We start from the raw sequence: 14,761 nt of genomic DNA on the forward strand, positions 1-14,761 counted from the left end.
TGTGCTGTGGTGGGACTGCCCTTGGTGCACAGCACCTAACAGCTTCCTTCAGCTCACAGCTCTTCGCAGCACGTTGTGACCAACAGCATAAGAAACAGGAGCATGATTTTATTGTGCTGGTCTAAGTCTACAATAACTAAGAAGAAATCACTTAGAGGGATGGAACATTTCTCCTTTGAGGAAAAGCTGAGAAAGTTGGGGTTGTTCTGCCTGAAGAAGAAAAGGAGACCTTACCGTGGTCTTTCAATACTTTAAGAGGGCTTATAAGACGGGGACAAACTGTTTAGTAGGACCTGTTGTGATAGGACAAGGGTAAAGGTTTTAAACTAAAAGAGGGCAGACTCAGACTAGATATAAGGAAGAAATTTTTCTTGATGAGGGTAGGGTAGTGAAACACTGACACAGGTTGCTCAGAGAGTGGAAGATGCCCTGTGCCTGGAAACATTCAAGATCAGGCTGGACAGGACTCTAAGCAACCTTATCTAGCTGAAGGTGTCCCTGCTCATTGCAGCGGGGTTGGATTAAATGACCTTAAAAGGTCCCTTCCAACCCAAACTATGCTATGATTCTATGATTCAATCTAAATTGATGCTCACATGAGGCTACCACCGATAGTCAAATAAGCAACAAATTTTGGACAGTGATGTTCTTCCATGCCTGGCAAGTATGACTGGGTTATCATGTATCTTTATGCCACTTGTGCACACCTCTCTGAGCTTCACTGACTGATGCGAGTGGCATGTTCAGTCTGGAAAGCCTGCAGCTGGCCAGCTGTGCTTTCAGAAATGGCACACAATTTCTTGCAGGGAATCTAATAAGATATGGAGAAGACTGAGGAAAAAGCAAAATACAACAAAATATACCTTTGCTTCACTGTTTCAAATATAAGTTTTGCCAGTAAATAAGCTTCACTGTTTCAAATATAAGCTTTGCCAGTAAATAACAACTTGGCACAATATAAATTTCATCAATACACATTAAAGGTGAAGCAGCAACCTGTTTCAATTGCTGTTTTTAATGCCTATTTTATTATTTGGTATAGGACAGACAGAATCATCCCATCATGTCACTAAACAAGATCTACCACACCTACAATCATACCAATGACTTTGGTAATAAATTAATTTACTGCACCCTTGTTTTCACTTGTAACGTGGCAAATGCATTTTGAAAACTGAAATAAGCAATTCAGCTAAGCCAGGAGCATAAACATGGAAACAAAGAAAGACAGAGAGCAGAGAATCATGGAATACTATCAAGGCCTTTGTGGTCCTTGGGCAATAAATTATGTTGCAAACCACAGCCTGATCTTATGGTTACCGATTAGGGAAATTTCATTCTCCAAACAGGATCAAATTCCAGGAAGGACACATGAGACAAAATATCTCAACGTAGGAACAAAATGCCTCAAAGGGATTTGTGTCTCACAACAGTGGCTGTGGAGAAAAGATATCTGTCTGCACTAAAACTGTACTTATTTCTTGCATATTCAATTACATATTCAGTCTGCATTAAAAGCAGCAGGCAAGAAAAATATTCAGAAAACTTCAAGACAGTCTGTGAAATTAAGAATTGGGTTTGAAGAACAGTAGAAATGATCTTCAAGAGACAGTGTCAAGGTCACTGGAGCTCAGGTGCAACAAATATCCTCTTCATAGCTGTCCAAAAGTTTGCTTGGACGCACCCCAGAACGACTACTCTTTCTATAGTAGCCTAACATTTATAATAGCTCTACATGGAACAAGCCCTCAGTATACAAGCCCTCAGTATGGTAAACCATAATATATATGTGTAAATAATTTTGCCACTGAGAAGCCTCGTAATTCTGGATTTATGAAAGGAAGGGCTGGTAGAAAATATGCATCATAGGAGGTGTCCGCAGTGCATTTTCACCCTTTGTATTCTCTATTCCAAGACATTAAGCTGGAGGAGCAGCCAAAGATCCTTCACAGCAGGTTTCAGGGCCATCCAATCTGCTTCCATTGTCTGTACTTAGCACAACCTGGTGTGGCACTCCTGTCACTGCTTAGCAATCTAAACCTCAGCCATTTGTATGAGTGCTCTGCCCAGGGCACTCTTGCAAGCCTTCAGAAAGTATAGTCTGTTTTTCAAGGACCTTTTAGACTTCAGTAATTTTCATTCCAAGGCTGAAAACAGTTAGGAAAGACATTTCAGCTTCTAAAACATCACTAGATAATCAAATCATGTACAAACTAGAAGGACACTGATGGTATAGTTCTGGTATAATAAGGAATATATTTGCATCCATCCACAGTGCGAATGAGATTTTAAAAAAACACAGACCTCAAAAGTCTGGCTAATAAACAGCCATGCCGTGTTTCTTCCAAGTCCAGCTGAAAAATTCAGTCTTAAGGCTGGCAGAGCTAAGACTACATACTTGAACAACTGAGAAGCACAAGCCTTACAGCACCATGTAATATAGCTCCTCAGAAAATCTATTATGGCAGAGTAATAATAAAAGGTGACAGAAGAGGAAGAGGGCTGTGCTAAGCAAGGAACTTGCATGTTTTTGGGAGCAGTGGAGTAGTGAGGAGGAACTGAAGCAAGGTGTTTCCACACTAGCACCTCTGTGACCTCCCTTGGCAGATTATTCCATTGTCTGATGGGACCTCAGTGTTTGACGATTTTCTCTAATGACTTTACCTGTTTAGCATCAGCATTTCACATTGCCCAGAGCTCATTCGAATAGATCCTATGGATTTTTTTTTTTAAAGTCTGTATCATATAGTAATTATAAAATTTCCCCCCTTAGTCACCTTAACAGTTGGTCAGAAAATAGATGAATATTTGTGTAAATATATGCATTCTTGCATGAGCAAAATTTTGTATGTGCATGCAAAACCCAATTTGAATGCACAAATGACTATATATGCATTTTATGCTTTTTTTCCTACTTACATGTACACTCACATAACATGCAAGAATGTCTATTTTCTGACTAATAATCTGGCCTCTCTTCTCATAGGCATTTTCACAGAGCTAGGCTCCCCGAACATAAGATTAAAAATATATATTTTTAATCCCCTTTTAATATTACAAGTAACTTTTAAATAATCAACAGTCCTTTATCAATACTGAAAGGTGTTAAAAACCAGAAAACATCCCAAATGCAGGCATTAGTTGTGTTTTTTCCGTAGTTATTCCATAGCTATGGAACAGTTAAGCTTGTTAATCTGAATCAATGAATCTCAATGCTACACCCACAACTGAATTTAGAGAGAAACTCCCTATCCAGATTTTAAAGCAGACTTTATTTCACTAGTGTTCACTTTCTTCCCTCTTTCCTGTATTTTTCAAACTGAGTGCAATCTCTAGCTTGGCAAGTATACAAAACCATCTTTTCAGTATTTGAAATTTTTTGCCCTAGATTCCTTTACCATTTCTGAAGGTGCATAATTAATAATTAAATTTTATTCAGGTGATCTTCCTCTCCAGCCTACAGATATATCACACTTCACTTTCCAACTAATAAATTGTTCAGTTTTAACAGGACAAGTAAAAATTTCAGTATGATCCTGCCCAAAAATTACAAAACAACAAAATCCAAACAACTGCAAAAGTTATACAGCTGGTAGATCATAAACATAGTGTAAATATGTAAGGTATATCCTTTCTAAGTGTAGCAAAGTTATCAGTAAAAGTTGATAGGACCAGGTTACTGGGGAATACAGTTTAGCAGACTGCGAACATGAAAGTAATAGGGATGCCTGTAACAGACTACACATTACCTGAATTCACCACCATAAAAAACAAGAGTTCAGAAAAAACCCAAGCATACAGAGCTACTAAACTGCAGGAATCAAATTTGGTAGAATAAAGAAAGTTGGCATATATAATATGGAAAGAAGTAGTATGAAAATCTGATGTTACAGAAGCAGCCTGAAGAAAAATGAGAAAAGGTGTAAATAGAGATAAAATCATCCTAACAATTTTTAAAGAGCAAGCAGCTGTCTTGAAAATTATAAAAAGGACTACGTCAAAATAATCTGAAACCACTACTAAAGCTGAAATAGCCAACTAAAATACCATTAAAGAAAGCAGAAAAGGACAAAAGGAACAAAACAACAGAAATTAATAAAATAGGAATGACTTTACAATGTAACAGAAGTGAAATAATTACCAGAATGAGAAAGAAGCTGCACTGAGAAAGTATTTATATCAGCAGTGAATAAAAACATCTCACATACTAAATGCCTCCTGACTTTTAAGAAGTACCACCACAGCAGGAATACTTCGAAAAATAATAAAGGCCTCATAAAAATACGTATTGTCAAAGGGACTGTGCATCTTGACCATGAAAGGAGAACAGCCAATAAACAGACTAGACCTGAGGAATCTGGGTCTTACTAGATGCAGGCATTAAGTAAAAATTACTTTGGAATTGTGCATCCTGATTTGGTAACTGTCTTACTGATGAATACTAAGCAAAGCAACAAAAATTACTGTGAGATGAAAGGCCAAATTTGTTGAAAACAGGCAAAGAGCTACACACACGCGACTCAGCTGAACACCAACTGGGGCTGGCTGTGACCACTGGAGCGCTGTGGAACCTAACTGGAAAGCAGTTAGTTGCAGTATTAAATAGGCTTCAGACAGATACTACATGTGGTTAACTTGGGGTTTACACTTCCTGCAGCAGTGCAGAGACTTGTAGATCAGCTCAGGCACTCGGTGCAGCCTGGTCACACCTCCAGAGCAGAGCGGGGCAACAGGGTAAGGGAGCCAGCATGACCCGCTGGCTGGACCCTTTCCAGGGCAGGGGCTGGCTCAGGCATCCCTCTGCCTGTAGCTACCACATTACGTTTCCATTCTCAAAGAAATACATTAAAAACTTCCTCATACGATAACACTGTATGTTACTATTACTCCTAGAAAGACACTCATAAAGGCAAAATTTCACTTACAGCTGTCAATCTCTTTGGGCTCTTTCTGCATAGCTACAGAGGGTGAGACTTGTCCAAGAGTGGACTCTGAGAAGCTACGTCAGGCTCCAGTTCTGGACAGGCAGCCTCACTGCCACCACCTATGCAGGCAACTTGGGGACATGCATCTCACTGGACTAAAAGTAAATGCATTAAATGCAACAGACATCAATTCTGCAATAACAGAGGGGACTTTTTCACCTCTAAATTTAAGTTAGAATTCAGTGTTGAGCCCAAAGTTGTTTGGTTTTTTTGGTTTGTTTGGTTTGGGTTTGGTTTGTTTTTAAATACCTTTGTAAACTACCTAAATAAAGAAACAAATAAGTATCTTCATCGTATTTACAGGCAAATCAAACATTGTGATTAGAAATGTGCAGAGTCAAAAGACAAAAATCAAAGGATTTATCATAAAATTATTCTCTTATACTGTTCAAGCACAAAATTAACTGCACACATTCCCAGCTGAAAAGCTGACATTTGGTGAACTAAGTATTTTCATCCAGAGGAAGACAAGAATAAGTAAAGTATTTTTGTTTGGCTTTTGTAGTTTCTGCATGTGGAGCTGCTCTTTACATGTTATTGCTACTTTAAAATAGAAATACTTGATTATTACCCAGGAAAATATAAGTACACCAAATTATTTAACCACAATGGCCCAGGAAGCTATTTTTTCGAGTATCTTCAGTTAAAATATTAACCAGAAATTCTTTCCTCTGTCTTTCACTGCAAAATCTAGTGGCCATTGGCAATGCAGGACTGTAGCAGATTTCACACAGAAAATACAGTATATACTCAACTGAAATAAACTCTTCCGATCAAGGTATCTTTAGGAACACAGGAAAATAATTAAAACAGGGCCTTGAACCCTCTCATGGTTTATGTGACTGAACACGGACATCTTCCTGTGCATTAAATCTACTCCTGACACTTACCTTCACAGAAAAAACGTCGAGGCAATCTTTTCAGTGCACTTTTTATGTTACTGTTTCAATCCCCAAATGTTGCATCAGATAATCTCACACCTCAGAAAAGCCAACAACTAGATCTATCAAACCAAGTTTTCTCTGAATGTTACGCAAACTGCTACTTACAATCCGAGGTTTGAAGGGTGGCTTGATTTTCCTTTGTTCTAGAAGAACCCAGTCAATTTCCTTGAAAAACGGATGCTGCTTAATCGCGTCTTCCCCGTTTTGTGATGCCACACAGCCAAGTCGCTTATTGGGGTTTTTTGTCATGAACTACAGGGTTGGAGGAGGGAGAGGAGGAAAAAGTTAAAACATGGATGGCAGTGGCTGGAAACCATTTGCAGTCCAATTACACATTTACAATTCCTAAAACCTAGATTTTAGAGACAGCCTCCTTTCAGAAAGTTATTTTTTCTGTACGAACAACAAGGATGACCCTCTAAATTTCAGAGGTTCCAGGCAAACTAGGAGATTCAGAGACTCTGAAGTGTACGTTTCCTGCAGCAAGCTCTTTCAACTGATTGCTGAGACCTCCTAATTTCATCTGGCTGGGAGTGCTACAGGAACAGATTCTCTTTCAGCACTTCTAGTTCCAGCTTTGGCCAAAAATACTCTAGGAAAGAAAGAAAATATTCAACCCTCCACAGACATTTCCAAATAGATAGTCAGGATAGCTCTTATTTGCTCTATATTAACTATTATTTTGGGGGATAGGGCTTACATATTATGCTTACTGTTGTTTATTTCCTTTGGATATGTAGGTTGCAGAATCATACAGTTCATTCAAGCAGACACATGAAAAGCCATAACCTTCCTACTAATTTCTAGAATTTTATTCTAATACAAGCCAGAAGAGCACCTGGAGCTATGTCAATTGCCCGTGTCCTGTTTCAGGAAATACATGGAGTGATCAGTACCAGCAGAAAGCTTCCCTCATGACATAACTTGTACCTTGCCTTTCATTTTTAGCACACTGTTAGTGGCAGCAACTGGAAGCACCTGGAACTAACTGGTCTTCTCTGGTGTGGCAATTTCTAGACTTCTCACTTTCAAACTCTTACTATTCCTTTCAGCAAAAAGCTGCACAACCGGTGTAAGACATTGATATCAAACGATGGTAGCTGATAATATTTATCCTAATTTTGCGCTGTTATTTCTTCCTTTTATTAGCAATTGCTCTACTTATTCCCCAGTGCATGTCGACATAGAGACCTTGTAATTCAAATACCAACAAATGCAGTTCTTGTACACATCACACACTCATATTATAGAATTACGCCAAACTTAGCCGTACATTTATATGGAGCCATTACTATAACATTTAATCTTTTTAAAAAGTGTACACATGAAACAAAATGTGATAATTGTCCAGTGCCTATTTAACCTAGGTACCACATTATACTATATATCTGTAGAAAAAAGACACCCTTACCAAAAAAATAAATCACTACAATACATACCCTTGCCTTAGTACTCCAGTTATTAGATAAGTAGATACTGAAGCCCTTAAGATGGTTTTAGATAGCTAGATCAACCATCCCCAGGAGAATACCATTGCTATGATTTTAATGATATAACATAGATCAGCGAGGAAATTCTCTCTGGTTTCTGACATACATGCACCACTCCAAAGACAATCCTCTTTGGTCTTGTGTTCAGCTGCTCCACAAGTTCTTTTGCAAGTGGACAAGTCGTATCTAAACTACAGGCCATATTTTCTATGGGCAGGAGAAGCAAAGGTTTTGAAAGGATTACTGTACTTTGGTGAGGTCTCTTGGAAAACCACAAAACACATTCCTACATTCTTCTGCTTTATTTCACCTCCAGGACTGGAGCGAGCAGGCCAGGAACCAGCAGCCACACATTTTGTAGAAACAGAACACTGAAACTACAGGATACGCTTTTTGTACCATATAATCCAGGTATCAAAGAAGTAAAATCTGATCCTAGTATCTGCAATGGTTTATCTTTGTTTTAAGCCAGAGGCAGGGAAAACATCCGAACATGTAATTTTTAAGAAGCCCAGGACATGAATATATGACTAGATAGTACAGTTTAGTACTGTACTTCACAGACTTCATGGAACTTGGAAATGGATGATCGGGGAGAACAAATTTTAAGAATGAATACTTCAACAAACAGAATTAACATAGGCAGATACAATGAAATAATCTCAAACTTCTTAAGTGGACTTTTAGTTCTATAAATTTCATCCTCTGGAATAAATATTGACTTTTTTCAGCTTCTATTTCTGAAGCACAAGCTGAAATGTATTCCCTGTTTATCAACAGCATCAACAATGATGCAACTGTGAGGGCAGAGACAGCTGTTAACTGTACAGTGTTGAAGAGATGGTTGCCAACGGAGCTGACAGCCACAGCCATTAAATGTTGCCTTTTTGTTTTCCCATATTAAGGCAGGAACCTTCTTTTATGAAAAGAGAAGCTTTCTGAGATCAGAGTTCCTACTGACTTAAATGACAACAGGAGACAAAAGGTTGCTGACATAGCCATGCAACTTGGGGCCCAAATCAAGAATCATCAGGCTCCCAAAATTTTGCTTCTTGAAATAAATGGCACAACTTAAAAGCAGTGTTTTGCTTCTGTACCTAGAGATCAGTCACCTGGGTACACAGTGAACACACACTGTAGACACAACCTCTCTCCATTGCTTGCAGAGAAGCACAGAGCTAATTTCAATGAAGAATTGTTTTCCTTACCAGACAGGAAAGAATTTTAAATAGCAATTCCTGTCAACTCACAGAAAGAGGACTACTAAGATCTGTGGGATTTCATGGGATAAGCAATGTGCTGCCTTGTAGTGCTGAGCTGTAAAATTATCCGCCTTAGTGTTTTGTTGGAAATAACAGGAAAACCGTTTCTTCAGAAAATACAAAAACATTGTTGCTTAATACAAGAGAATGTCTTCTTATTAAACTTTCCTTATATGCTGTTTGGAGGAGTGTAAAAATACACAGGTTCTAAAGAATAAAACCCATGTCTCAAAGCACAATGTGAGGAAACGAAGTGTTTCAAAGTTAATCCCTTGCTACCAGTCAGCAGTAAAATACATAGACGCCTCTTTCTTTCCTCTGTTTTTCCTGTTCTTCACTTAACAGAATGTGGACAAGAATCAGATGAAGAACACAAGTTTCAAGTATGTTTTACACCATAGCTGCACAGGCAGCAGGTTGCTAAGTATAAGGAATCGTTTTCTTTTTATGGTGTAAACTGGCACAGCTCCATTAAATTATATCAATCTGTGCCAACTAAAATCTTGCCCAATAAGGAATGCTCTACTATTATCGTGCAATCCTATTTAATGGATGCAATTCTCTTTTTAAGGTTTATAATGGCATTAAGGATTAACTTTAGACAGAAAGATGTAAAAGAAGTGCTACAACTACAGCAAAATACAAACCACCACGCCTACTATCAAAATGTAGACCCAGGAAAACAGCCTCATGAAAATTTATAGCGAAGTCAGCTTTAGAAGTAATTAGAGGATTTAACACCCTTGCACTTACAGTCACAAAAGTACACAGCTCACATCTGCAGCCCAGTTCTGTGTCTGCATTTGTGTGGCTAATGAATGACATGTATAACACAAACAGATATCTCACTTCTTGCACGACCAATGAGATAACATAGGCTCTGACTGTCAAATCTGTTTCTCCCTTTTCTCTGTGAAATAAATACCTTCTCCTAATAGTTACAATGGCTCTTACACTACACACTTAGCCAAGAGTTAAACTCTTCCCCTCCAACAAATGTTTCTGTGATTGAGAATAACAGAAAGATCAGTTAATATAGATTCACTGAAGAAGCCTGTGGATGACAAAGGAACACAGATCTTACAGACTGTGAAACCAAAACATTACCGAAAATCTCTTGGACTTCAGTGAAATTCAGATGCAGACATGAACATTGACAACAACCCTTTCTCTACGACATGCCAAAAAAAATACCCTGAATCCTAGATATCAGCCTGAATTCTACAGCTCAAGTCCATACATTTTAATTGCTGAACTGAAAATAGTTGAAAGGTCTGGAAACAAAAATTGATGCATGAAAGTATGATGTCAGCTAATAAAAAGTCATCAGAGACCTATCTGGGGGGAGACAGGAGAATGTGTGCAAAGGTCAGCATTAAATCCTCCATGTTCTCACTACACTGAATGGAACAAAAGAGATACTCCAGCAAACATTTCTGAGAGGTTTGACTTCGACTTCTGCTTTTAATCATCTGCTAGAGCACCTCCCTCTCTCAGCTAGAATGAGCCTGAAGATATTTTCATTAAGAGATCAAGATGAACATTTCTGCCGAAAGTGTTACCTGTCCACTGGTGTTAAAAGCAGAATTTTTCAAGTTTTGTATAAAATTTCAAAATGTAACCCTGTATGAAGATCTCTGCAGGACTTTACCAGCTGCCCTCTTAATTGAAAGTCTCCCTTACTTTACTGCAGATGCTGAAAGAAAAATAGATGTGGAAAGGTAGAAATTTTCCACTTTCAAAGAAGATGGAAAAGTGGAATAAAAACCTATGGGGATTGGCATACTGCTTCTGTTTTGTTTTACTTTTTATGTTCGGATGATACTAGTACAGAAAAAAGAATTTATGTCAGTGTCATATTAATGAAGTAAACCTGATTTCGGAAAGGCAGTCTGAAAACTGAAGTTGCCCAGTAACACATTTTGACTGATCAAAAAAATTGTGGCATTTGGTGACTCACATTTCTGTCAAGTCACTGAAAACCACCAATCAGGGCAGAAACAATTACACCAGAGTAAGACTGCTTTTCAGTCTTGTCTATGTGAACTATAAAATAGAATATGCAACTGCAAATAAAGGGCTTTCAACCTATCTTGATGATAGGGAAAGAAAGGCAGAGAAACAAGAAATTTTTTAAGTGGGTTAAATAAAAACATTGTTTCTTTAATTATGTAGTGCTTCCCCCACTAGTGAACATGCAGCATATAAAGTGCCAAAGTGATAGCACAGTTCTAGTTGGTTGGGTTTTCCCTGAAACATGAATCTGCAGTACACAGATTTATACAGTGTACAACTGCGTGGAATACAAACATTCTGTTCCTTTCCCACAAGCGGTGTAATTTATCCCAGGCCCCATTATCCTAACAGTGGCACTCTGAACTGTGCTTGAACTCCCAGCGGTGACTGCTCTCAACAACTTTCAGCAAATTCAATTTTAATCAAGTAACCGCCCCCCCCCCCCCAAAAAAAAAAAAACCAACCCAGGAAGAGGACGAGGAAATCGAGTAATGGAAGACTCACTGCTTTTAAAATGCTGACGGCTTCTTTACTGAGCCAGACTGGATACAAGACATCATCGTGGAGGATGGATTCAAAGAGATCGTCTTCATTGTCAGCTTCAAAGGGGGGTTGCCCAGCCATCATTTCGTACATGAGAACACCCAGAGCCCACCAGTCTACTGATGGGCCGTATTCTAACTCCTGGAGGATCTGGAATCAGAAAAAGAGATTGGATTGAATAGACAAGTTAGATAAAACTCTTGGCTGCACACTTGCTGTTTCAACATAATACACCCCTTCTTTCCAACAGCGCCTAAGCAGGACTAAATCCCACACTGATTTCAGCAACAGCAGGCAGGCATGGTTTCCTACCCAGGCAATTTGCACTAAACACAGCTAAGTGTCAATGCATAGTTGTTCTCAGAAGTACTGACTGAATTTATCAGTCCCCTGAGTAAAAGAGTATGCCCATGAGCAAGAGAGCTGTATATCCTTCCAAACTGTTTAAAGCAGGTCACGCTATAGGGGGGAAAAAAGATCACATATACAAAACAGATTGGTGGAAAATGTGAAACATTTCCTTGTCTCTATCTTGAACAAAACAAACTGAACCAGCTTGTAATGCTGCATGGCGCTCATCAGAGAGATTTATTCTAGTCCTTTAGGTAGGGCTGAAGGAAGCCAAAAGCATTTTTGTTCAAGTTCTTTTTACAGCATTAAAACGCTGTATAATGCATGGCTGTAGTACTCACTTTAATTTCCCTCGCTTTCAGAAAAACTGGCTACCACTCCACAACTTTTCATGTGGCACAAATTCAACATTGTAGCAAGTAAATTTAAGTGGGGAGTGGAAGGTTAGCATGATGGAGTTTTATTGTACTACCTGGTGTTACAGAACTAGTGTCATACAAGTTTAATTCCTGGCTACTTTTCACTGAGAAGCTTGTAGTTTGGCTGCAAAGTTTCAGCATGACAGGGGACTGGGAAAAGTAGAGTGGGCAACTGTCTAAGCTGTCTGCCTTAAAATGAGTTAGAATGGCAACAACTCCACCACCCCCTTAAACAACACTAGCGCTACAGTCAGAAGACATGTGAGCTCAGTGCTGTATTTGGGGATCATGACCAACATAAAACCAAACTCAGTCTTAACATAAAACCAAAAATGAGTTAACATTGAATACAGAGGTCTGGATCCCAGCCAGATTCTTAGTTGAATGGATATTACATTTTATAGACTTTAATTACAGAAATTTATACTCTTCAAAAATGCACTTTTCAAGTGTTCTGGGCACTCTTGCAACTCAGGTATTGCTAAAGAACAGAAAATTGAAACATACCACCATGATGCAAGAGAAATAGAAACAGGAGATAAACTTCTGCAATTAAGATGACAAAACGGAAGCCTGAGTTACTGACTTCAGTGAGAACAGGATTCCATGTAAGAGTTCCCCGGATCTTATTATTGCTTTTTTTTCACTAAAAATTTCCAAAGCATTTGTCAAAGGACTCAATTAATACCCTGAATCAGAACAGAATTCATATGAAACCAAAACCATCACACTGGTATTTATTTTCTTTTAAACACTGTAATACTTTTCAAACTCTGTAAGACACACATTTATATCATGATGGTTTGAATATGATTCACACCTTATCACTTGCGCTACCAAAGCTTGACAGCCATGAACACTAACAATAAAGTTTTCTAATTTATCTTCTCTAACAAATAATAAACTAACATTTTTCCCTGCTGCAAATTTATGGTTGATGAAAGACAAAGCAATGACACTTTTACATTAAATCAGCACACTGAATCTTCAGCCAGAAGATGCACAGGTTACTAACTAAACTGAGCAAAGTCTGCCTAGAAGACTAACTGTACAATACCAATTCATTTTAGGCACTTGGAAATCCATCTCATAATATTACAACTTAGGCTATGTAAAACCTGCGTGATTCTCAGCCATTTCTTTTACTCAATGAATGGCTTGAAATTACTTTGGGTGTTGCCAATGGATATGCAGCATACATATGGAAATTTTCTACCTTTCTATGCAAGTCTATATTTGCTGTTCATCCATATGATGAGAAATACCACAAACACAGTATCTTTCACTCACAGATACTTTAAAGAATGGAAAAAAATTATATTCCCACAGGGACACTAGGCAAAATGACACCAAACATATGGTCTCTTCCATATGAATGTGCCCTTCTAAGTCTCATGAAAAATTAAAAAAAAATAAATTTTAACTACTAAAGACCAGTGCTGGCAGTACTCAGTTGCGTCTAACACCTTAAAGGCTAGTAAGTGCTTTCACAATAATGCCAAGTCAGAGATGAGTGTATGGAGAAGAATACTGTTAATTCAGGAAACAAATAATAGAAAAAAACATGCTTTGTCACTTCTATCAATGTGAAATACTGCTTGTGAGCAGTAATCAATTTCTGCAAGATTACCTAGGCAAAACTACACCACAGCCTAGTTTGCATCTTCTACTGTTTTCATCTACATGCACAAAGTATCTAAAATTACACATGTAACAGTCTGGTGAACGATAATATCCGTATTCTTAGTACAGTGCAAAAAAATACCTCCGGAGCTATATAGTCAGGTGTGCCACAAAAGGTTGTGGTGGTCACTCCATTCAGAATCCCTTCTTTGCACATCCCAAAGTCAGCCAGTTTACAGTGGCCTTCTGCATCCAGAAGAATATTGTCCAGTTTCAGGTCCCTGAAATAGAAAGGCCGAAAATTAAATCAACTCTCAAATTTTGATCACGTACTCTTGAATTTAATCATAAAAACACGGAATATGACAAATAGATGGTTTCACAAACACCACTGAGAAACCATTCTTCACGTGTGCATGAAAAGTTGGAAGCAGTCACTAAACAGGTCACCTAGTTAAAGGCAATAAGGAAGCAGGCAATGACAAGCATTTTGCAAGACCAGACCTTTACTCCCTGTTTAGCTGCATGAAAACACAGTTGTATTCAAGACAGCATGGAAAATGTTTGGAAAAGAGCTCAGTCTTGTTTGCTACGAATCTAACTTTCTATGTGAAATAGGTCAACAACGTCTTATGAAACCCTTCTCAATTTCTGCATTAGCACAAAGTAAGGCGTACCAATTAATCTATACTCTGTCATATGGGTTGAATTAATAGGCATTTTCAGACTTGGATTATTTTGAATTGGATTCTTAATGCATACCAGCAATTCAAAGTTCAGATTGCAATGAGAGGGATGAAAACCAACAGTTCTCATCTTTGGGAGCATTCTTTTCTGCAGTTTAAACCTGCTCAAAAATAATCTCACAGGAATATTTTGCATTCATTGTTAAACAACACATCTTAGCAGCTGTCTCTGTCTCTCCATTGTACAAATGTCTTTGTGTCAAAACCACACAATTCTTTGGTTATTAAACTGGGTGAGGTTAAAAACAGGTTGAGAAAGGGATATCCACCTTTCCTGTCTTGCCCTCTGTACATTTTCTAAATATACCATTATGGTCATTGCATGTTCCAACACAATGGATGCTAGGTACTGTTTAAGTTACCTGCCACTTGCTTTAGACTA

The 14,761-nt window shown here is 38.3% G+C and overlaps 1 protein-coding gene across 2 annotated transcripts in view; it reads right to left on the bottom strand.

The window, feature by feature from the left end:
- Positions 1-14,761, bottom strand: part of PRKCE (protein kinase C epsilon) — a 293,855-nt gene that overhangs the window by 16,464 nt on the left and 262,630 nt on the right. For both annotated transcript variants that reach the window (XM_037405769.1, XM_037405770.1), the window contains 3 exons: positions 13,776-13,914; positions 11,202-11,390; positions 6,035-6,181 (listed from right to left, as the gene is read on the bottom strand). In XM_037405769.1, coding sequence (XP_037261666.1) covers positions 6,035-6,181; positions 11,202-11,390; positions 13,776-13,914 — 475 coding nt within the window. The remainder of the gene's footprint in view (positions 1-6,034; positions 6,182-11,201; positions 11,391-13,775; positions 13,915-14,761) is intronic.

Source organism: Falco rusticolus, chromosome 12 (assembly GCF_015220075.1).
Source record: "Falco rusticolus isolate bFalRus1 chromosome 12, bFalRus1.pri, whole genome shotgun sequence".
Lineage (NCBI taxonomy): Eukaryota > Metazoa > Chordata > Aves > Falconiformes > Falconidae > Falco > Falco rusticolus.